This window comes from Bufo bufo, chromosome 4 (genome assembly GCF_905171765.1).
Source record: "Bufo bufo chromosome 4, aBufBuf1.1, whole genome shotgun sequence".
Lineage (NCBI taxonomy): Eukaryota > Metazoa > Chordata > Amphibia > Anura > Bufonidae > Bufo > Bufo bufo.
In genome coordinates, this window is record NC_053392.1 from 246,447,910 (window position 1) to 246,471,938 (window position 24,029).

A 24,029-nucleotide genomic window follows, 5' to 3' on the forward strand; every position below is an offset into this window, starting at 1 on the left:
CTGCTGTGCCTTTGCAGCCCCCCGATGGGAGAGGGAGAGAGCTCCCAGAGAGCCCCCCTCAGCCCTGTACTTACCCTTCCCCGTCTGCGCAGTTCTGACCAGTTCTGAGCAGACGGGGAAGGTTCCCATGGCAACAGGACGCCTCTCAGGCGTCCTGCTGTCCATGGTGCTGAACAGATCTGTGCTGAAAGCATAGATCTGTTCAGACAAGTGTAAAATACAGTACAGAACAATATATATTGTACTGTACTGTATTATACAGACATCAGACCCACTGGATCTTCAAGAACCAAGTGGGTCTGGGTCAAAAAAAAAGTAAAAAAAAGTGAAAAAAGTAAAGTTTCAAAAAAACACATTTATCACTGAATAAAAATAAAAAAAATAAAATACACTACACATATTAGGTATCGCCGCGTCCGTAACGACCTGATCTATAAAACGGTCATGTTACTTTCCCCGCACGGTGAACGCCATAAAAATAAAAAAATAAAAACTATGAGGAAATTGAAATTTTGCCCACCTTACTTCCCAAAAAAGGTAATAAAAGTGATCAAAAAAGTCGCATGTACGCCAAAAAAGTACCAATCAAACCGTCACCTCATCCCGCAAAAAATGAGCCCTTACATGAGACAATGGCCCAAAAAATAAAAAAACTATGGGTCTCAGACTATGGAGATACTAAAACATGATTTTTTTTTTGTTTCAAAAATATTATTGTGTAAAACCCTGATAAATTATAAAAAGGTAGACATATTAGGTATTGCCATGTCCGTAAGAACCTGATCTATAAAAATACCACATGACCTAACCCCTCAGGTGAACACTGTAAAAAAAATTAAATAAAAACGGTGTCAAAAAAGCTATTTTTTGTTACCTTACATCACAAAAAGTGTAATAGCAAGCGATCAAAAAGTCATGTGCACCCCAAAATAGTACCAATCTAACCGTCATCTCATCCCGCAAAAATGATACCCAACCTGAGACAATCGCCAAAAAACTGAAAAAACTATGGCTCTCAGACTATGGAGACACTAAAACATGTTTTTTTTTTGTGTCAAAAATGATATTATTGTGTAAAACCTAAATAAATAAAAAAGTATACATATTAGGTATCGTCACGTCCGTAAGAACCTGCTCTATAAAAATAGCACATGATCTAACCTGTCAGATGAACGTTGTAAATAATAAAAAATAAAAACAGTGCCAAAACAGCTATTTTTTGGCAAATTTTCCATTTTAATTCATTTTTTCCCCTAACAAAGCAAGGGTTAACAGCCAAACAAAACTCAATATTTATTGCCCTGATTCTTTAGTTTATAGAAATGCCCCATATGTGGTCGTAAACTGCTGTACGGGCACACGGCAGGGCGCAGAAGGAAAGGAGCGCCATATGGTTTTTGGAAGGCAGTTTTTGCTGGACTGGTTTTTTGACACCATGTCCCATTTGAAGCCCCCCCGATGCACCCCTAGAGTATAAACTCCAAAAAATGACCCCATTTTGGAAACTACACCCCTCAAGGTATTCAAAACTGATTTTACAAACTTTGTTAACCCTTTAAGTGTTCCACAAGAGTTAATGGCAAATGGACTTGAAATTTCTGAATTTCTATTTTTTGTTACTTTGCCTCACAAAAAAGTGTAATATAGAGCAACCAAAAATCATATGTACCCTAAAATAGTACCAACAAAACTGCCACCTTATCCCGTAGTTTCCAAAATGGGGCCACTTTTTTGGAGTTTCTACTCTAGGGGTGCATCAGGGGGCTTTAAATGGGACATGGTGTCTAAAAACAATCCAGCAAAATCTGCCTTCCAAAATCCATATGGCATTCCTTTCCTTCTGCGCCCTGCCGTGTGCCCGTACAGCAGTTTACGACCACATATGGGGTGTTTCTGTAAACTACAGAATCAGGGCCATAAATAAAGAGTTTTGTTTGGCTGTTAACCCTTGCTTTGTTACTGGAAAAAAAATATTAAAATGGAAAATCTGCCGAAAAAGTGAAATTTTGAAATTTAATCTCTATTTTCCATTTATTCTTGTGGAACACCTAAAGGGTTAACAACGTTTGTAAAATCAGTTTTGAATACCTTGAGGGGTGTAGTTTCTTAGATGGCGTCACTTTTATGGAGTTTCTACTCGAGGGGTGCATCAGGGGGGCTTCAAATGGGACATGGTGTCAAAAAAAACAGTCCAGCAAAACCTGCCTTCCAAAAACCGTATGGCATTCCTTTCCTTCTGCGCCCTGCCGTGTGCCCGTACAGCGGTTTACGACCACATATGGGGTGCTTCTGTAAACTACAGAATCAGGGCCATAAATAATGAGTTTTGTTTGGCTGTTAACCCTTGCTTTGTAACTGGAAAAAAAATATTAAAATGGAAAATCTGCCAAAAATGTGAAATTTTGAAATTGTATCTCTATTTTCCATTAAATCTTGTGCAACACCTAAAGGGTTAACAAAGTTTGTAAAATCAGTTTTGAATACCTTGAGGGGTGTAGTTTCTTAGATGGGGTCACTTTTATGGAGTTTCTACTCTAGGGGTGCATCAGGGGGGCTTCAAATGGGACATGGTGTAAAAAAAACAGTCCAGCAAAATTAGCCCTCCAGAAACCAAACGGCGCAACTTTCACTCTACGCCCCGCTGTGTGGCCATACAGTAGTTTACGGCCACATATGGGGTGTTTCTGTGAACATCAGAGTCAGGGCAATAAAGATACAGTCTTGTTTGGCTGTTAACCCTTGGTTTGTTAGTGGAAAAAATGGGTTAAAATGAAAAATTAGACAAAAAAATGAAATTCTCAAATTTCCTCCCCATTTGCCAATAACTCTTGTGCAACACCTAAAGGGTTAACAACGTATGCAAAATCAGTTTTGAATACCTTGAGGGGTGTAGTTTTTTAGATGGGGTCATTTTTGGGTGGTTTCTATTATGTAAGCCTCGCAAAGTGACTTCAGACCTAAACTGGTCCCTAAAAATTGAGTTTTTGTAAATTTCGGAAAAATTTCAAGATTTGCTTCTAAACTTCTAAGCCTTATAACATCCCCAAAAAATAAAATATCATTCCCAAAACAATTCAAGCATGAAGTAGACATATGGGGAATGTAAAGTCATCACAATTTTTTGGGGTATTACTATGTATTACAGAAGTAGAGAAACTGAAACTTTGAAATTTGCAAATTTTTCCAAATTTTTGGTAAATTAGGTATTTTTTTGTGCAAAAAAAAAAAATTTTTTTACTTCATTTTACCAGTGTCATGAAGTACAATATGTGACGAAAAAACAATCTCAGAATGGCCTGGATAAGTCAAAGCGTTTTAAAGTTATTAGCACTTAAAGTGACACTGGTCAGATTTCCAAAAAATGGCCTGGTCCTTAAGGTGAAAATGAGCCCGGTCCTGAAGGGGTTAATGGTCACATGGCTATGAGGTCATCAAGGTCCTACCAGGAGTGTTGCAGGAGAAGTTTGCCTTAACTGTGGAGCTTTTTTTGTGAAGATTACATCAGAAAAAGGTGACAGGGGCTGTTATGCTAATATACTGGGGGGGCCGGGCCTGTATAGCGTGGGGGGGGGGGGGGGGGGGGGCGCGCGCGCCTGTATAGCGTGGGGGGGGGGGGGCGCGCGCCTGTATAGCGTGGGGGGGGCCGCCTGTATAGCGTGGGGGGGGCCGCCTGTATAGCGTGGGGGGGGGCCGCCTGTATAGCGTGGGGGGGGGCCGCCTGTATAGCGTGGGGGGGGGCCGCCTGTATAGCGTGGGGGGGGCCGCCTGTATAGCGGGGGGGGGGCCGCCTGTATAGCGTGGGGGGGGCCGCCTGTATAGCGTGGGGGGGGCCGCCTGTATAGCGTGGGGGGGGGCCGCCTGTATAGCGTGGGGGGGGCCGCCTGTATAGCGTGGGGGGGGCCGCCTGTATAGCGTGGGGGGGGCCGCCTGTATAGCGTGGGGGGGGCCGCCTGTATAGCGTGGGGGGGGGGGGCCACCTGTATAGCGTGGGGGGGGGGCCGCCTGTATAGCGTGGGGGGGGGGCCGCCTGTATAGCGTGGGGGGGGGGGGGCCGCCTGTATAGCGTAGAGTGCTATACTGTATACTGTGGGGTGCTGTATATTGTGGAGTGCTATACTGTATAGTGTGGGGGACTGTATAGTGTGGGGTGCTGTATCGTGTATAGTTTGGGGTGCTGTATACGGTGAGGTGCTATACTGCGAGGTGTTGTATACTGTGGGGTGCTATACTGCTCTACTGTATAGTGTGGGGTGCTATACTGCATACTGTGGGGTGCACTGTAACACTAGGGTGAGCCGAGCCCTGGTCTCCTTCCTGCAGAGCGGTGCCCACTTCCAGCCTGAGCCCAGCTGCCCAGAGCACTGATCCTGAGCCGCTGGAGTCTTCAGAACTGGAAGTATTTACAGTTATTCACTGTACTCTACCAGATGTGTGGATTTTTGTGTGTGTTGTGGTGGAGGGCGTGATTGCCTGCTAAGGTGTGGGAAGGCGGGATCCAGGATATTTGATTAGTCCAGAATTGATTTGAGTCTGAAATGAAGTTTAAATGGGTATAATGCCCCCCCAAAATGCCCGGGTCCCTCACACAGGTTATACTTACCTTGCTCCCCGACACCCGCGTCGCTTCTGATGCCCACATAGCCGCCACTGCATCTCCCAGTCACGCGGATCAAGACATTAGCCCAAAGGGCAGCCAATAGCAAGTCGTGACGGGAACGATCCACGATGGTAGATTCAGCGTCGGCCGTGCAGGAATCAGAAGCGACATGGGAGCTGGGGAGCGAGGAAAGTTTAAACTGTGTGAGGGGCACAGGCATTTTGGAGGGCATTCTAGGGATTGGTTAAATCATTCAAATTCCAATTATTTTTTTGTTTTGTTTTGAACGGATTGGCTTATCTCTAGTGCGTATATTTAAAAGGGAACCTGTCACCGGGATTTTGTGCATAGAGCTGAGGACATGGGTAGCTAGATGGCCGCTAGCACATCCGCAATACCCAGTCCCCATAGCTGTGTGCTTTTATTCTGTCAAAAAAACTATTTGATACATATACAAATTAACCCGAGATGAGTCCTGTCCCTGACTCATCTCAGGTTAATTTGCATATGTATTAAATCGTTTTTTTGTTTTTTTACACAATAAAAGCACACAGAGCTATGGGGACTGGGTATTGCGGATGTGCTAGCGGCCATCTAGCTACCCATGTCCTCAGCTCTATACACAAAATCCCGGTGACAGGTTCCCTTTAAACATATCTCCTTGGGAAGGGGGAGGGAGAAACACACCAACAACAACAACAACCTTACACGGCTCTGTAGACTGAAAATATAAAATGGTCTGGTTGTCACAATATGGCTACTCTGCATAAATAGCGACATCTTAATGCTCAACTTTGTTATTGTAAACGGGAGGGAACATAAGATATGTTCGGTCAATCCAAGGCCCCCCATTTATCATGAAATAATGAGTGATGTGGAGTTGGAGTAAGTTTTGGGTGGTTGGAGCAGATGTGGAGAATAGTCAGAATCGTAGATAGAAGACAACCTTACCGACTCCACAGCCCTGTTTATAATGGAAGCCACAATGGTGTGCCACATCTGATCTACTGCAGACATCAGAAGCACCTAACGGACCTGCAGAGACTTCTAAATGGCGCCTTTCGGGTTACAACAAGGCAAGCAGAGTTGAACCCAGACATATCCCCTTCTTCGCCCAGGCAGCCCCTCTGAGATGAGCATTTCAAGCTCCCATGCTCTTGCTTTCCCTGCACTATACAAGGGCTTTTTCTGCAGTTCCGGTGATGTACCAGGTCTCTGCTAGGCGCAGGCTAGGGCAGTGCTAAAGCCTGCCCATTAGTGTCAGTGACATCACAATGAAGAGCGTACAAATGTAAACAGAAAAGTCCTTTCACGGGAGAGCATCGGCGCATGAAATGATCCGATGCTCATCTCAGAGGGGCAGCTGGGGTGAAAAAGGGGATGTGTATGTGTTCAGCTCTGAGACCGAGCAACCCCTTTAAGGCATTTACACAGCCTATTTCTTAATTCCTTGACAATTACAGACCTGAATCAGTTCTCCTCTCTTCAGGCCTGCAGATACTTCTTCCTTGGACAAGTAGGCTTCAAACACGTTTCTTTTCCTTGTCTTGTTATGCTTTTTATCATTGGGTGTGGAGCCAGAACTGCGATATGCACCTATGGAACATCATAACAGATCATATAAAGTTTACTAGTAAGTGATCTAGTCTAAACACTAAAGAAAAAAAAGAAAAATTGTGTACTTTTTAGTGATGGTCACAAGGTCTCTTGCCACTTTAAAATGAAGTAGTGGTAATAGGCAAACAGGCAATTTCTGTATTAAACATATTTTCATTTTTCCCTATCCTCAAGTAAAATAATCCTGAAATATTCCAGTATTTACATAGAGCAATAGAACAGCAACAATATGGTGATGCTTCCAATTTCCTGTAGCTCACACTTTGCAGTGTAGACTGGGACAGAAAAGGCAGGCATTGTTAATCAGTAGAGGATGCAAGACTGCACACTATACCCACGGATAACACTGCCTGCACTCGCTGGTCTTTGGGAAAGAGGAGTTGCACCCCGTCATCTCCTGGAAGCTGTAATCAGACATCGGACTGGCCCGGTTCATTTTCACAGCCCTGTTGTATGTACGCCTAACCATTTTCTCTCCTCAGAAAAGAGATGGTCAGGAGGAATAATGAGGAATGGCAACAGACTGGAACTGATGCCGACAGAAAACTGATCTCATTTTTCACTGTAGGAGGTCAATGCCGGGACTGAGTGAGGAGATTACATACAAGTCAAGGAGCAAAGTATTTTGCAGCTCTCCATTTAGAGGTTGTGGAATTAATTGGCCTTCAACAACCCAACCCTTAACCAGCAGAGCCTTGTGACCATAACGCTCGTCAGTTAAATAAAATCTTTACCTCTTCCTGCCCCAGTCTGTAATGGGCTGACCATGACTTGAGCGTTGAACATGCTGTCACTGTGAGACTCCGATAGCTGTCGCTTCCTTTCGACACTTGGGGGTGAGCTGGCACACTCCGATGTGTTTCTTATCCTGGAAAATCCTCTCCTGTCACCACCTGTAGTGACATACCAAAAGCAAATGGGAACAAATTAGTCTTCTGTACTTCCGACCCATACTCAAAGTGAAACCAGAAAATGATGCCGCTATATCAGAATGTATAACGCATGCTGATTAAGGGTACTTTCACGCAATGCGAACGCAAACTGATGGCATTTGTCAGACGGATCCGTCTGACAAATGCATTGACATACCAGACCCGTCTCTCCGATGTCATCCGGAAAAACGGATCTGGTATTAATTTTTTTTTTTTTTGCATTTTTAAAAAGGTATGCGCAGACCGGAAAGCCGGATCCGTTTTGCCGGTACACTTAATGCCGGATCCGGCATGTGTTCAGAATTTTTGGCTGGAGAGAAAACTGCAGCATGTTGCGTATTTTCTCCGTCCAAAAAACGTAGGAGGGACTGAACTGATGCATCCTGAACGGATTGCTCTCCATTCAGAATGCATTAGGATAAAACGGAGCAGTTTTTTTACGGTATAGAGCTTCTGTGACTGAACTCAATACTGGAAAACAAAAACGCTAGTGTGAAAGTACCCCAAGGATTCAGTGGGGGAATTAATAAGACTGGGATCATAATCCAGCTTTAATAAGTTTGATCAGTCAAGAAGATGTGCAGGCCTCTTAAATTAGAGGAATCTTACACAAGGTATGATTTGGCATAGATTGTAAATTATGCCGGTTTCTGGTGTAAATAGTAATTTCTCCAAGCTCCAAATAGTGAGCAAAAACTTGCAACTCACACACAAAAATACTGCAGAACAGTCTTTTCATAAAATCCCCCTGCTCCATTATGTTTATAGCATTACAGCAGCCCAAGATTGAGAACTACATGTATTCCACTGAGATTATAATTCTATCCAGAAATATAGGGTATAGATAGCTAAGGCAGTGCAGAGCAAGGAGGACAGGTGTAAAAAGAGCTGAGAACTGCCTCTGGTGAGGCCATAGTGCAGGCATGGCCAACCTGAGGCTCTCCAGCTGTTGCAAAACTACAACTCCCAGCATGCCCAGACTACCTACAGCTATCAGCCTACAGCAGGGCATGGTAGGAGTTGTAATTTTACAACAGCTGGAGAGCCACAGGTTGGCCATGTCTGCCATAGTATATAAGGAACAGCACTATAACTGGCAAATAGCATGGTTGCGTGTGAGCCCCAAGTTGTGTATTTGCCAGTTATAGTGCTGTTCCTTATATACTATGGCAGACATGGCCAACCTGTGGCTCTCCAGCTGTTGTAAAATTACAACTCCTACCATGCCCTGCTGTAGGCTGATAGCTGTAGGTAGTCTGGGCATGCTGGGAGTTGTAGTTTTGCAACAGCTGGAGAGCCACAGGTTGGCCATGCCTGCCATAGTATATAAGGAACAGCACTATAACTGGCAAATACACAACTTGGGGCTCACACACAACCATGCTCAGTCCTGGAAACACTGCCCATGTGTCGGCCGATCTCCCGTACCGATGGCAGCATAGTGATTTATGAGGAGGTCAGTTCCTATCTGATCATGGTTTTAGCATGCCGTGCTCAGATGTGGGTACACAAAACAAAAAAGGAACTAGTCAGAGAAACTGACCATAAATCACTCACACAATCAGCTTAGGTCACAATAGCTGCCGTCAGTCCGGGATATGCAGCCGACACATAGGCAGTGTTTCCCAGACCAAGCACAGACATGTCCATAAGCCCTTACAGTCAGTTTCTCTGAACTCTACTAGTGGGTGGACACTAGCTGTTATGATGTCTCCCATACACTGCAGACAGAGAAAGGGGAGAACCTGGTCCCCCATCTTTCTCTTACATACACAGAAGCAGCACTGAGGACATTATACAGCAGTACTTGGGATCCATTCACATGTCCTCAAAATGGGTCCGCAACAGTTCCGCAATTTTGCGGAACAGGTGCGGACCCATTCATTTTCAATCCACAAAAAAAATAAAAATAGATCATGTCCTATTCTTGTCTGCAATTGCAGACAAAAAAATGCATGTTCTATGAGAGTGCCGGCGATGTGCGGTCCGCAAAACACATACGGACGTGTGAATGGACCCTTAGCAGTGTTGCTGTGGATCTAGCTCAGGGTCAGATCATAAAACGCATACTAGAAACTGCAGTAGCTTGTACGCCTCTTCCCACTCTACATAGACATGTGGGCAGTATCTGTAACCTGGGCAGCATTTTAAAGGGGTCCTCCAGTTTACCCTGCCCAGGTGAAATGATGCAGGAAAAAAAAGGGGCAATGAAAAGTGGCGACATGAAAAAACAGGTACGGTATATAAGACAATACATGGTATTTGCGCTACTCTGGGCAGACAAAAAAAAAATAAATGAGTTATAAAACTGCAGATCCCTTTTAAAAGGGATTTTCTGGGTTTACTATGGTTTAACAGAAACTCATACATCTTCCCCGCGTTTTTCTTTTTTCAATTTGGAATCTCTTGACCCGCTTTCACAATGGAAACAAGTCACTAGTTTCCTTACACCCTGTATGTATCCAACCAAACCCATGATGCACTTCTTCCTCTGCCCCTAACAATGGCCAGTTACTTTATAGCGCCTCCTGCCCATCTAGTTACATAGGCATCCCCTTATCATTGCCACTGTACGGACATAACATCACAGGAGATAAGACACATGGACAAAAAGGCTGCACAACCCCTTTAATGCAAACCAAAAATCCTCTTAAAGGGTTGCATTGCTAAATATATTTTAAACTTGGTTCTTGGGCAAGTGTGTACATATCCCAAGCCGCTCATATGGACTGGGACTGTCCCAATATGTGACCAGTTGTCCTAACGGGATCCGGTCACCACCGTGGCCAGTGATTGGCTGTGGCTGTGTCAAACTGGATGTTTACAGCAAGGGAGCCAGCACCAGGAGGCAGATAAGAAATCTTCCCTTTACAGGTCCAGCCAGGTGACGGGGGTTGCCAATAACCCCACCATTCTTGCACAACCTCTTTAAACTTTATGAAGCACTTTAAAAATATATATGTAAGCGGCCTGTGTGAAAAGGCTTGATAGTCACAGATCAAGAAACAGGCAACAACGAACTGGTCAGTGAAGGTTGCGACTGCCTCTCGTCCAGAAAGGGGCTCAATGCAAAAACCAATAACTACTGCAGACACAGCGGGCATGCATGTAGTATGTCTGTCTAAGGGTACTTTCACACCTCAGGGTTCCTGCAGGGTTCAGCAAAAACACTTCCGTTACTGATAATACAACCATCTGCATCCGTCATGAACTCCATTCAAAGTCAATGGGGGATGGATCCATTTTCTATTGTGTCAGAAAACGGATCCGTCCCCATTGACTTACACTGTGGGTCATGACTGATCAGTCTTGCTCCGCATCCCAGGACGGACAGCAAACCACAGCATGCTGCCGTTTTCTCTCCGGTAGGAGAACACAACCAAACGGAAAGGAATGCATTTTGGAGCACTCCATTCTGTTGAGTTACGTTTTGTCCCCATTGACAATGAACGGGGACAAAACGAAAGCGTTTTTTTCCGGTATTGAGAACCTATGACGGAACTCAATACCGGAAAATAGAAACGCTAGTGTGAAAGTAGCCTAATGTCTTTGTACCCTTCCCGATGTCCTCACTAAAGTATCTATATATAAAGCTCTAGTAGGCTGCAAACTGTCATAAGGAACATAAGCAATGCTCCAGAAGATCAATAATAGAAATCCCATGCAGTACAATATTTAGACTCATTGGAAACAAGCACCTGATACTGACGTGCATCAGCTACTTATGGAAAATAATAAATGATAACCTAAAAGGTCTCCGAAATACGTCAGCTATCACGAGACTGCAGAGAGTCATTCTTTCAAGTTACTCGTTTCAGAATGTATATTAAAATAAATAAACGATACAAGCAAGCACACAGAAGCAGATCCATTAGAGACATTGAACGGGTTAATTATGAAGTTATGCTAATGACTTGGCAAGTTATTTGCAAGCCACATTTCTGTGACCTCTCAAGGCTTGCATTTAGAAAAGGATTTTGCAGAGTCACATGATCAGCCATGATCCGAATAGCACTCCACAAGAATGTATCACAGAATCAATGTTAAAGGGAACCTGTCACCGGCATTTTGGGTATAGAGCTGAGGACTTGGGTTGCTAGATGGCCGCTAGCACATCCGCAATATCAAGTCCCCTTAGCTCTGTGTGCTTTTATTGTGGGGGGGACTATTTGATACATATGCAAATTAACCTGAGATTAGTCAGAGCTTGAAAATATGACTTCTCTCTGGTCACACAAGCAAGATATGACTCTTATAATAATTTGCATATGTATCAAATCGGGTTTTTTACACAATAAAAGCACACAGAGCTATGGGGACTGGGTATTGCGGATGTGCTAGCGGACATCTAGAAACTAGGGATCGACCGATTATCGGTTTGGCCGATATTATCGGCCGATATTGAGGATTTTGAACGTTATCGGTATCGGCATCTATTTTGCCGATATACCGATAACTTATTGGGAACACAGAACGCGCTGCTGTCAGCGCTCTCTGTGTTCCCTCCGCAGCACAGGGGAGAAGGAAGCAGTGTTTCCTCCCCCTGTGCTGCTGCTGCCGCTGCCGCCAATGAGAGGAGAGAACATAAGAGGAGGGGAGGGGCTGTGGCCGCTGCGCCACCAATGAAGATAAGCCTTTCATTCATTCATATACAGGAGCTGGCTGCTGAATCACATAGCCGGCTCCCGACCTCTATGAACTGTAGCTGCGGTCCGCGGTAGTTAACTCCTCAGGTGCCGCGGATCGCAGCTACCGCTCATAGAGGTCGGGAGCCGGCTATGATTCAGCAGCCAGCTCCCGCCTCCTGTATATGAATGATTGAGAGACTTGTCTTCATTGGTGGCGCAGTGCGCCCCCCCCCCCCCCCCCAAGCCCCCCAGTATTAATCATTGGTGGCGCAGTGCGCCCCCCACCCCCATCCCAATCCCAATCGTAAAAACATTGGTGGTGCAGTGCGCCCCCCACCCAGTATTACTAATTGGTGGCAGTGGCCACAGGGTCCCCTCTCCCCTGCTCCTCCGATCGGAGCCCCAGCTGTGTAATCCTGGGGCTCCGATCGGTTACCATGGCAGCCAGGACGCTATTGAAGCCCTGGCTGCCATGGTAAGCTCCATGCTGCTGTGTGCACAAAGCACAGAGCAGCAGGGACAGTGGGAGCTCCTATTCACCCTGATAGAGATCTATCAGGGGGAATAGGACAAGGGTTCTAGTCCCTAAGGGGGCTAAAAGTTAGTAAAAAAAAAAAAAAAAAACACAAAAATATTAAGTATAAATAAAAAAAGATTTAAAAAAACAAAAATACACATTAACAATAAACATTAATTTTCAGCAGATTTGTGTAGGAAATTATTTTTTTCTCAAAAATGAAAATTCCCAGAATATCGGTATAAATTATCGGCTATCGGCCTGAAAGTTCACAAATTATCGGTATCGGCCCTAAAAAATCAATATCGGTCGATCCCTACTAGCAACCCACGTCCTCAGCTCTATACCCAAAATCCCGGTGACAGGTTCCCTTTAAGGCTAGGCTATGCAGATAACACTGCTGAAAACCACAGCTCTCGTTAAAGTGGGATATACTTAACCACTTAAGGACCACAGGTTTATACCCCCCTAAAGACCAGGCCCTTTTTTACAAATCGGCACTCCACAACTTTAGCGGTTTATTGCTCGGTCATGCAACTTACCACCCAAATGAATTTTACCTCCTTTTCTTCTCACTAATAGAGCTTTCATTTGGTGGTATTTCATTGCTGCTGACATTTTTACTTTTTTTGTTATTAATCGAAATTTAACGATTTTTTTTGCAAAAAAATGACATTTTTCACTTTCAGTTGTAAAATTTTGCAAAAAAAACGACATCCATATGTAAATTTTGCTCTAAATTTATTGTTCTACATGTCTTTGATAAAAAAAAAATGTTTGGGTAAAAAAAAAATGGTTTGGGTAAAAGTTATAGCGTTTACAAACTATGGTACAAAAATGTGAATTTCCGCTTTTTGAAGCAGCTCTGACTTTCTGAGCACCTGTCATGTTTCCTGAGGTTCTACAATGGCCAGACAGTACAAACACCCCACAAATGACCCCATTTCGGAAAGTAGACACCCTAAGGTATTCGCTGATGGGCATAGTGAGTTCATAGAACTTTTTTTTTTTTGTCACAAGTTAGCGGAAAATGATGATTTTTTTTTTTTTTTTTTTTTTTTCTTACAAAGTCTCATATTCCACTAACTTGTGACAAAAAATAAAAAGTTCTATGAACTCACTATGCCCATCACGAAATACCTTGGGGTCTCTTCTTTCCAAAATGGGGTCACTTGTGGGGTAGTTATACTGCCCTGGCATTCTAGGGGCCCAAATGTGTGGTAAGGAGTTTGAAATCAAATTCTGTAAAAAATGACCAGTGAAATCCGAAAGGTGCTCTTTGGAATATGGGCCCCTTTGCCCACCTAGGCTGCAAAAAAGTGTCACACATCTGGTATCTCCGTATTCAGGAGAAGTTGGGGAATGTGTTTTGGGGTGTCATTTTACATATACCCATGCTGGGTGAGAGAAATATCTTGGCCAAATGCCAACTTTGTATAAAAAAATGGGAAAAGTTGTCTTTTGCCAAGATATTTCTCTCACCCAGCATGGGTATATGTAAAATGACACCCCAAAACACATTCCCCAACTTCTCCCGAGTACGGAGATGCCAGATGTGTGACACTTTTTTGCAGCCTAGGTGGGCAAAGGGGCCCACATTCCAAAGAGCACCTTTCGGATTTCACAGGGCATTTTTTACACATTTTGATTTCAAACTTGTTACCACACATTTGGGCCCCTAGAATGCAAGGGCAGTATAACTACCCCACAAGTGACCCCATTTTGGAAAGAAGACACCCCAAGGTATTCCATGAGGGGCATGGCGAGTTCCTAGAATTTTTTATTTTTTGTCACAAGTTAGTGGAAAATGATGATTTTTTATTTTTTTTTTTTTTTCTTACAAAGTCTCATATTCCACTAACTTGTGACAAAAAATAAAAAGTTCTATGAACTCACTATGCCCATCACGAAATACCTTGGGGTCTCTTCTTTCCAAAATGGGGTCACTTGTGGGGTAGTTATACTGCCCTGGCATTCTAGGGGCCCAAATGTGTGGTAAGGAGTTTGAAATCAAATTCTGTAAAAAATGACCTGTGAAATCCGAAAGGTGCTCTTTGGAATATGGGCCCCTTTGCCCACCTAGGCTGCAAAAAAGTGTCACACATCTGGTATCTCCGTACTCAGGAGAAGGTGGGGAATATGTTTTGGGGTGTCATTTTACATATACCCATGCTGGGTGAGAGAAATATCTTGGCAAAAGACAACTTTTCCCATTTTTTTATACAAAGTTGGCATTTGACCAAGATATTTATCTCACCCAGCATGGGTATATGTAAAAAGACACCCCAAAACACATTCCTCAACTTCTCCTGAATACAGAGATACCAGATGTGTGACACTTTTTTGCAGCCTAGGTGGGCAAAGGGGCCCATATTCCAAAGAGCACCTTTCGGATTTCACAGGTCATTTTTTACTGAATTTGATTTCAAACTCCTTACCACACATTTGGGCCCCTAGAATGCCAGGGCAGTATAACTACCCCAAAAGTGACCCCATTTTGGAAAGAAGAGACCCCAAGGTATTTGCTGATGGGCATAGTGAGTTCATGGAAGTTTTTATTTTTTGTCACAAGTTAGTGGAATATGAGACTTTGTATGAAAAAAAAAAAAAAAAAAAAAATCATCATTTTCCACTAACTTGTGACAAAAAATAAAAAATTCTAGGAACTCGCCATGCCCCTCACGGAATACCTTGGGGTGTCTTCTTTCCAAAATGGGGTCACTTGTGGGGTAGTTATACTGCCCTGGCATTCTAGGGGCCCAAATGTGTGGTAAGGAGTTTGAAATCAAATTCTGTAAAAAATGACCAGTGAAATCCGAAAGGTGCTCTTTGGAATATGGGCCCCTTTGCCCACCTAGGTTGCAAAAAAGTGTCACACATCTGGTATCTCCGTACTCAGGAGAAGGTGGGGAATGTGTTTTGGGGTGTCATTTTACATATACCCATGCTGGGTGAGAGAAATATCTTGGCCAAATGCCAACTTTGTATAAAAAAATGGGAAAAGTTGTCTTTTGCCAAGATATTTCTCTCACCCAGCATGGGTATATGTAAAATGACACCCCAAAACACATTCCCCAACTTCTCCCGAGTACGGAGATACCAGATGTGTGACACTTTTTTGCAGCCTAGGTGGGCAAAGGGGCCCACATTCCAAAGAGCACCTTTCGGATTTCACAGGGCATTTTTTACACATTTTGATTTCAAACTTGTTACCACACATTTGGGCCCCTAGAATGCCAGGGCAGTATAACTACCCCACAAGTGACCCCATTTTGGAAAGAAGACACCCCAAGGTATTTCGTGATGGGCATAGTGAGTTCATGGAAGTTTTTATTTTTTGTCACAAGTTAGTGGAATATGAGACTTTGTATGAAAAAAAAAAAAAAAAAAAAAATCATCATTTTCCACTAACTTGTGACAAAAAAAAAAAAATTCTAGGAACTCGCCATGCCCCTCACGGAATACCTTGGGGTGTCTTCTTTCCAAAATGGGGTCACTTGTGGGGTAGTTATACTGCCCTGGCATTCTAGGGGCCCAAATGTGTGGTAAGTAGGTAAATGACCTGTGAAATCCGAAAGGTGCTCTTTGGAATGTGGGCACCTTTGCCCACCTAGGCTGCAAAAAAGTGTCACACATGTGGTATCTCCGTTCTCAGGAGAAGTTGGGGAATGTGTTTTGGGGTGTCATTTTACATATACCCATGCTGGGTGAGAGAAATATCTTGGCAAAAGACAACTTTTCCCATTTTTTTTATACAAAGTTGTCTTTTGCCAAGATATTTCTCTCACCCAGCATGGGTATATGTAAAATGACACCCCAAAACACATTCCCCAACTTCTCCTGAGAACGGAGATACCCCATGTGTGACACTTTTTTGCAGCCTAGATGCGCAAAGGGGCCCACATTCCTTTTAGGAGGGCATTTTTAGACATTTGGATCCCAGACTTCTTCTCACGCTTTACGGCCCCTAAAATGCCAGGGCAGTATAAATACCCCACATGTGACCCCATTTTGGAAAGAAGACACCGCAAGGTATTCAATGAGGGGCATGGTGAGTTCAAAGAATTTTTTTTTTTTTGGCACAAGTTAGCGGAAATTGATTTTTTTCGTTTTTTCTCACAAAGTCTCCCTTTCCGCTAACTTGGGACAAAAATTTCAATCTTTCCTGGACTCAATATGCCCCTCAGCGAATACCTTGGGGTGTCTTCTTTCCAAAATGGGGTCATTTGTGGGGTGTTTGTACTGCCCTGGCATTTGAGGGTCTCCGCAATCATTACATGTATGCCCAGCATTAGGAGTTTCTGCTATTCTCCTTATATTGAGCATACGGGTAATGAGATTTTTTTTTTCCGTTCAGCCTCTGGGCTGAAAGAAAAAATGAACGGCACAGATTTCTTCATTCGCATCGATCAATGTGGATGGAAAAATCTCTGCCAAAAAAAGAAAAAGGAGGGGAAAGGCGTCTGCCAGGACATAGGAGCTCCGCCCAACATCCATACCCACTTAGCTCGTATGCCCTGGCAAACCAGATTTATCCATTCACATCAATCGATGTGGATGAATAAATCATTGCCGGGATTTTTTAATTTTTTTTATATATACAAAGTGTTTGCCAAAGTATATGAACACCGCCACCTCCTCAGCTCATATGCCTCGGCAAACATATCTTTTACTGCAGAGGAGAAATCTCGTCTTGCAGCGCCGCATACACTGACTTGCGTGTAATCTGACAGCAGCGCAATGCTTCTGTCCGAATGCACATCAGTGCTGCAGCTAGTCGATCGCATGGTCCACCTAGAAGGTAAAAAAACAAAACAAAAAAAAAAACAGGCCGCAACGCAATAAATTTATTAACATTAACTTTTATAAACTTTTGAAACAGAACAATAACTTTTTTGCTTACCGGTGATTTTTTTTTTGTTTTGTTACCTTTATAGGACAAACCTCTCCTTCCCCATGGGACAATGTGCAAAGCGCAAATCGCCCAAAGATGTGGCGAAGTACGTTATGCACTTTGTCCCAGGTGAAAGGAGAGGTTTGTGGCAGCTCTGTGTGAAAGGGCCCTAATAGCCCTGTGTGCCTGTCCTGTGTCACGCGATCCCTACACTAATAGTGTACCTGAGTGTGGAACTTGCGGAAACACTCCCCTATGCATAGGGCAGGCTGGTCAGGACAGTCAGGACAAAAAACGGTGGTGTCACGCCTTATTCCAGCCCTGCTGCAGACACGACATCTTTTTCTTGGGGAACGTTGAGTTGGGGTACCAGGATAGACAGACGGGAAGTGTCTGCCATGTAGCCGGCTCACTACATCAGGGCCTTGGGGCACGGACCCTCCTGGATACAGGAGTTCCGAAATGATCTCTTCCTGGAATTTTAGGAAGGATCCTGTTCTCCCAGCCTTACTGTAGAGAACAAAACTATTATACATCGCCAATTGAATTAAATATACAGACACCTTTTTATACCAGCGTCTGGTGCGTCGGGAAACTAAATAGGGAGCCAACATCTGGTCATTGAAGTCCACCCCTCCCATGTGAAGGTTATAGTCATGGACAGAGAGGGGTTTCACAATGACTCCAGTTGCCCGTTCAATTTGGACAGTCGTGTCTGCGTGAATGGTGGACAGAAGGTAAACGTCCCTCTTGTCCCTCCACTTCACCGCGAGCAGTTCTTGGTCACACAAGGCAGCCCTCTCCCCCCGTGCTAGTCGGGTACTAACGAGCCGTTGGGGGAAGCCCCGGCGACTAGGTCGCGCGGTGCCACAGCATTGAATTCCGACTAGATGTAAGTGCCGAAAGAGGGCCACGCTTGAGTAAAAATTGTCCACGTATAAGTGGTACCCCTTGTGGAGTAAGGGTGACACCAAGTCCCAAACAATCTTGCCACTGCTCCCCAGGTAGTCAGGACATCCGACCGGCTCCAGTTTTGAGTCTTTTCCCTCATAGACCCTAAAACGATATGTATAGCCTGTGGCCCTTTCACAGAGCTTATACAGTTTGACCCCATAACGGGCGCGCTTGCTGGGGATGTACTGTTTTATGCCAAGGCGCCCGGTAAAATGTACTAGGGACTCGTCTATGCAGATGTTTTGATTAGGGGTATACGCATCTGCAAATCTGGATGACAAATGGTCTATGAGGGGCCGAATTTTATGGAGCCGGTCATAAGCAGGGTGGCCTCTTGGATGACAGGTGCTATTGTCCGTAAAATGCATAAAGCACATGATGGCCTCAAAACGTGCCCTAGACATTGCAGCAGAGAACATGGGCATGTAATGTATTGGGTCTTTAGACCAATATGACCGCAATACATTTTTTTTTGTTAGACCCATGCTGAGGAGAAGGCCCAAAAAAATTTTTAACTCGGAAACGGTGACTGGTTTCCACCGGAAAGGCTGGGCATAGAAGCTTTCCGGATTGGCGGTAATAAACTGTGTGGCGTAGCGGTTGGTTTCTGCCACAACTAGGTCATAGAGATCCGCGGTGAAGAACAGCTCAAAAAACTGAAGGGCCGATCCTAAATGAGCCGTCTCCACGCGAACTCCAGACTGGGCGGTGAAAGGGGGCAATACGGGTGCGGCGGAAGCAGGGGAGTGCCAATTGGGATTTGCCAGCACCTCTGGGAGACTAAGGGTTCTACGGGCCTGTGAACGCGGTGGCTGCGACAGGGGAGTTACTGCACGTGCCACCGTACCAGCTGGAACTGCCCTTCTGGTGCTCGCCACTTCACCAGGGAATACGGCAGTGCTGGTAGAAGGTCCAGGGTGTGCTGCGCTGCTGGTGTATGCCGCACCATAAACAAGATCAGCGCCAGCACCACTCTGCTGCAAATGAGGGTCATCATGCAGGGTAGGCAGAACCCTGACATGGGATCGGGTACGTCTGGCCGTAGCAGGGACCTCTACCTCGTCATCCTCACTAGCGGTTAGAGTGCCACTGCTGTCTACAGGTTCATATTCTGAACCACTGGATTCAGCGGGTGAGTCGTCCCCATCGCTTTCATCCATCAGGGCCAGAATCCTGTAGGCCTCTTCAGCGGAATACCCCTTGTTTGACATTTTGGGTTCACTAAATTTAGGGGGTATTCCTCTGAGACTACCCAGGAAAAAGAGCAAACCTACCTAGTAAAAAGGAGTGCTTGCGAAGTAAAGCTGCGACCGCTAATAAAGATCCAAAAAGCTCAAAAGTGATCTTTATAGCGGCGCAGCGATTTTACCGTGTTTTTGCAGTGATCAGAAAAAAAAAATTCTGTCACTGCGGTGGGGCGGACTGAACGCAAGTGTGCGCACAAGATCAGGCCTGATCGGGCGAACACTGCGTTTTTTGTAGAACCTAAGGTGACCCTAATGTACTTATATAGATCTGATTGCGATCAGTATTGATCACTTACAGATGCTATATAGTACTAGTGCTGATTAGCGACAGCGATGACGCTAATCAGCGACTAATCGGTGACTGCGGTGCGGTGCGGTGGGCGCTAAACTACCTAACAAGTGGCTAACTAACTGGCGGTGATAAGGGACCCTTACAGGGGGGGTGATCAGTGACAGGGGGGTGACAAGGGGGTGATCAGGGTGATCAGGGAGTCTAATATGGGCGATCAGGTGCTAAATAAGGGGTTAAATAAATGACAGGGTAATGTCTAATGTGTAGTGTGGTGATTTGGTGCTACTTACTGAGCTGCCTGTGTCCTCTGGTGGTCGATCCAAGCGAAAGGGACCACCAGAGGACCAGGCAGCAGTTATATCAGACGCTATTTTCAAAATAGCGTCTGATATAAGCATTTCATTCGTCCATTCAAAAATCTACAGCCTGCCAGCGAATGATCGCGGCCGGCAGGCTGCAGAAGAACTTGTGCACTATGCGTTCCTGTGAACGCGCGCTCCTGTGTGCGCGCGTTCACAGGAAATCTCGGCTCACGCGAGATGACGCCAATCGGCGTTAGCGTAGCCTGGGGGAGCCGCAGAGATGACGCCTTTCGGCGTTACAGTAGCGGTAAGTGGTTAAAGGGGTTATACAGTTTGTTTTAACTGATGACCTATCCTCTGGATAGATCAGCATCTGATCAACGGGGGTCCGACACCCGGGACCCCCGCCGATCAGCTGTTTGAGAAGGTAATGGGGCTCCAGCAGCGCCTCAGCCTTCTCACTGTTTACTGCTGACATCACGACTAGTATCAACTGGCCTGGGCAGGGCTAAGCTCTGTTCACATGAATGGAGCTTAGCCCCACCCAGGCCAGTTGACATTAGTCATGACGTCACTGGGCCAGCAGTAAACAGTGAGAAGGCCGCAGCGCTGCTGGAGCGCCATGCCTTCTCAAACAGCTGATTGACGGGGGTCCCGGGTGTCAGACCCCCTGCGATCAGATGCTGATGATCTATCCAGAGGATACGTGCTTAGTTGAGCATCCTATACTAGCTAACTGCCTCACTATGTATCAGTAGTATATGGTCATACTGTATAAATTATGTATAACTAATAGGACAGGGCCACTGGTGAACGAATTGGTCTGTAGAATTAAGGCCAATAAGTGCTTTATTATATGTCAGTGATATATCGTATAACCTATAGAACGATTAGGCCACGGGTGAACGAGTTGGCTACAGAACTAAGACCACTCGTGAACGACGTGGCTGTTGGGGCTACTGGCTAGTTAAACTATCTATACCCAGTTTTAAGTGATATATCGATTTTTCATCTTGTACGTCTCAGATTTATAGTTATTTTATGTTGTGTTTTGTTTCTTTACCCATTATCTCTCCCCTGATGAACCTTTACTAGGGGAAACGCGTTGGAGGTTTTAGGGTTACATGAGGGAGAGTCAGGGCAGGTACGAGACCACAGGTCATCCACCATCAAGGTGTTCCTGTGGGTTAAGGCACTAGTGAGGGTCCTCGTAGGGATAGCATGGTCCCTCACGTGTCTTCTCTATCGGTCTTTCCCCTCAGACTTGATCAAGGTGATAAGAAGATATGATGTCACAAAAATATTTGTTTATATCTATCCTTTGAAGTGGTTGGAATTATTAACATTAAATATTAAGTTACGTTTTATTCATGCCAACTGTGATCCAATTGCACGTACTGCAGGAATTGACAATTATCCTATATGCATATCCTTGATGAGGTTAATAGTGTGTACGGAGTACGGACTGCGGGCTCCGGCTTCTGCCTGCTCAGTTAAGCTAAGAGAACTTCAGGTCAGCTCTTAGCTTAGAGAAGCAGGCAGAAGCTAATCCTGGCATAGTACATGGTTACAGAGTACCCATGCGCTATGCCAGGATTTAGTAAACCTCCGGGGGGCACAGGCAGGAGCAGCAATATGCGCTCCTGTCCCTACTCCCAGCGCTGCTGCGGCCCCATTCATAAAACTTCACAGTCCGTACTCCATACACCGCTGAGTAGTACAGAATTTTAAGCGCACAGGGAATGGTGCGCTTTAGGGAGGGAAAAGTAAAAAAAATACAAAATTAATTAATACAGTATATTAGAAAAACTTTTAAGGCATTGGTGACATTAAAATTTTAATCAAAGGTTTAGTTACTCTAACACGTTCACTCATCTCTACTGATTAGATCCTACAGTGCAGTGCAAAAGTATTCACCCCTCTCCCTCCTGTGGTCTTTGTTCTGGTGCATTACAACCTGAAATTATACTGGGTTTTTAGCTTTATTATTACAGTAGAAATGAAACATAAAAGCCGTAAGTGCATATGTATTCATGCCCTTTGTTATAAAACATGTAATAAGGTCTAACCCAAACCATTAACTTCAGAAATCATAATAACTGACTAAGGTTCCCCCCCTGCCTAAAGTGTCATATAACACAAGTCTAAACACACCTACTACGAAAAGTCCCAGAGTCTGGAACTCCCCTAAGGAAGCAACATGAAGACCTAGAAGCTCTCCAAACAGGTCAAAGATAAAAGTTGTGAAGAAGTATAATCAGGTTAACTGCACAACGGACAGAGCTACTCAGAAACAGCTTATGGATTGTAGGCCATCAATAGTAAAAGGAGTCGACAACCCCTTAAAATCCATTCTAACAAAGTAAAAAAAAAAAAATTATAATTATATATATATATATATATATATATATATATATAGTACAACTATAAACCTGACTAGAGAAGGCAACCCACCAAAACTCAGACTGGACAATGAAGACAGTAATCAAGAGATTCAATAAAGACACCAATAATAACACTGTAGGAGCTCCAAAGATCCACAGACAGGGTGGATTAAAAGAAAAGATTTTTTTTTTTTTATTTAAAATCCGATTTTTTTTAAATATAAAATGCTTTTTGGAGGAAAATATATTACCATCCAAAGGTTATTCCATCATGAAATAAAGATTAGTTTTTTTTAATTATGTAGAATAAGGCTGCATGTGTGTAATTTTTGGTAAATAAATTCCATTAAGGCTGCATTCACACATCCGTGGTGTGTTGCGGGTCCGCAAGCTGCGGACAAGAATAGGACATGCTCTATCTTTTTGCGGAGCTGCGGACCCAAAATCGGGGCCGCGCTCCGCAATTGCGGCTGCAGACAGCACACTGTGTGCTGTCCGCATCCATTCCGTCCCCATAGAGAATGAATTGGTCCGCACCCATTCCGCAAAATTGCGGAAAGGATGCGGACCCATTTTGCGGACGTGTGAATGGAGCCTAATCCATTCACAATGTCGTGCTCTTCCAGGAGGTTTTTGTAAGATTATTGGGCAGTTTCTCTGCCTACAAGATATCAGATGCTTGGTTTACTTTTGCAGTTCTCAAAACTGAATTTGACTCAGCAGAGATCACATGCCTCTTCTTCACAGCAAAAATGTTATAACATGAACAGAGTTGAGAAAAATACCTTAATCCTAACTTCTACAAACCTAATCAAACTAATATGAAAAGTTGTTATTCTACATCTACTTGCATATTATAAGTTATACCAGCAAGAATTAGTCTTTATGTAGAAAACTATGAATTAAATCAAGCCTTACTGACTAGTGATTTAAATCAAATCCACCCTGTCCACAGAGGAGATGGCAGTGTCTGTCCACAAGGCCTCTAAGAGCCATACACAAGCATTCTGCAAGAGTAGCCAGAGAAATCAGCCATTGGCCAAAGAAAAACATAAGAAAATAGGTTTGTAGTTCACCAAACAGCATGTGGCAGACTCCCAGAACACAGGTTCTCTGGTCAGATGAGACTAAAATAAAACTCTGTCCACAATGGGAAATTCTATGTGTGAAACAAACCCAGCATTTCCCATCACCCCAAGAACACCATTCCTACAGTGAAGGATGGTGTTAGCAGCATACCATGGGTATGGTGCTCATCAGCTGGACTGGAAAACCGGTCAGGGTGGCAGTAAATAAAAGGCAATTTGAGGAAAACCTGTTCCAGTCTGCCAAAGATTTATGGGACAGACTTATCTTCCAACAGGACAATGACTAAACATACAGTTAAAGCCACACCGCAGCGGTTTACGAGGGAACATTTAAGAGTGCCTACACGTGGCATAATTTTCTCTATCAAAACGTGCACCATAAAAGACATCCCCCATGTGAAACGATGGGGATGAAGAGTGTCAAAACACACGTTCAGCTCTGCAGCAAAATAGAATGCAAATAAAGTTTAAAGGATTTCCTGTAGCTGAATACCTTTATTTCAATGGGTATGTAATCCACACAGAAATCCGCAGAATAAGCCAATGTTGGCCAATATACTGGTATGTTTGATATACC

At 44.2% G+C, this 24,029-nt stretch overlaps 1 protein-coding gene across 2 annotated transcripts in view; it reads right to left on the minus strand.

The window, feature by feature from the left end:
• Positions 1–24,029, minus strand: part of DIS3L2 (DIS3 like 3'-5' exoribonuclease 2) — a 349,324-nt gene that overhangs the window by 312,965 nt on the left and 12,330 nt on the right. For both annotated transcript variants that reach the window (XM_040428436.1, XM_040428435.1), the window contains 2 exons: positions 6,949–7,107; positions 6,063–6,193 (listed from right to left, as the gene is read on the minus strand). In XM_040428436.1, coding sequence (XP_040284370.1) covers positions 6,063–6,193; positions 6,949–7,000 — 183 coding nt within the window. In that variant the 5' untranslated portion in view covers positions 7,001–7,107. The remainder of the gene's footprint in view (positions 1–6,062; positions 6,194–6,948; positions 7,108–24,029) is intronic.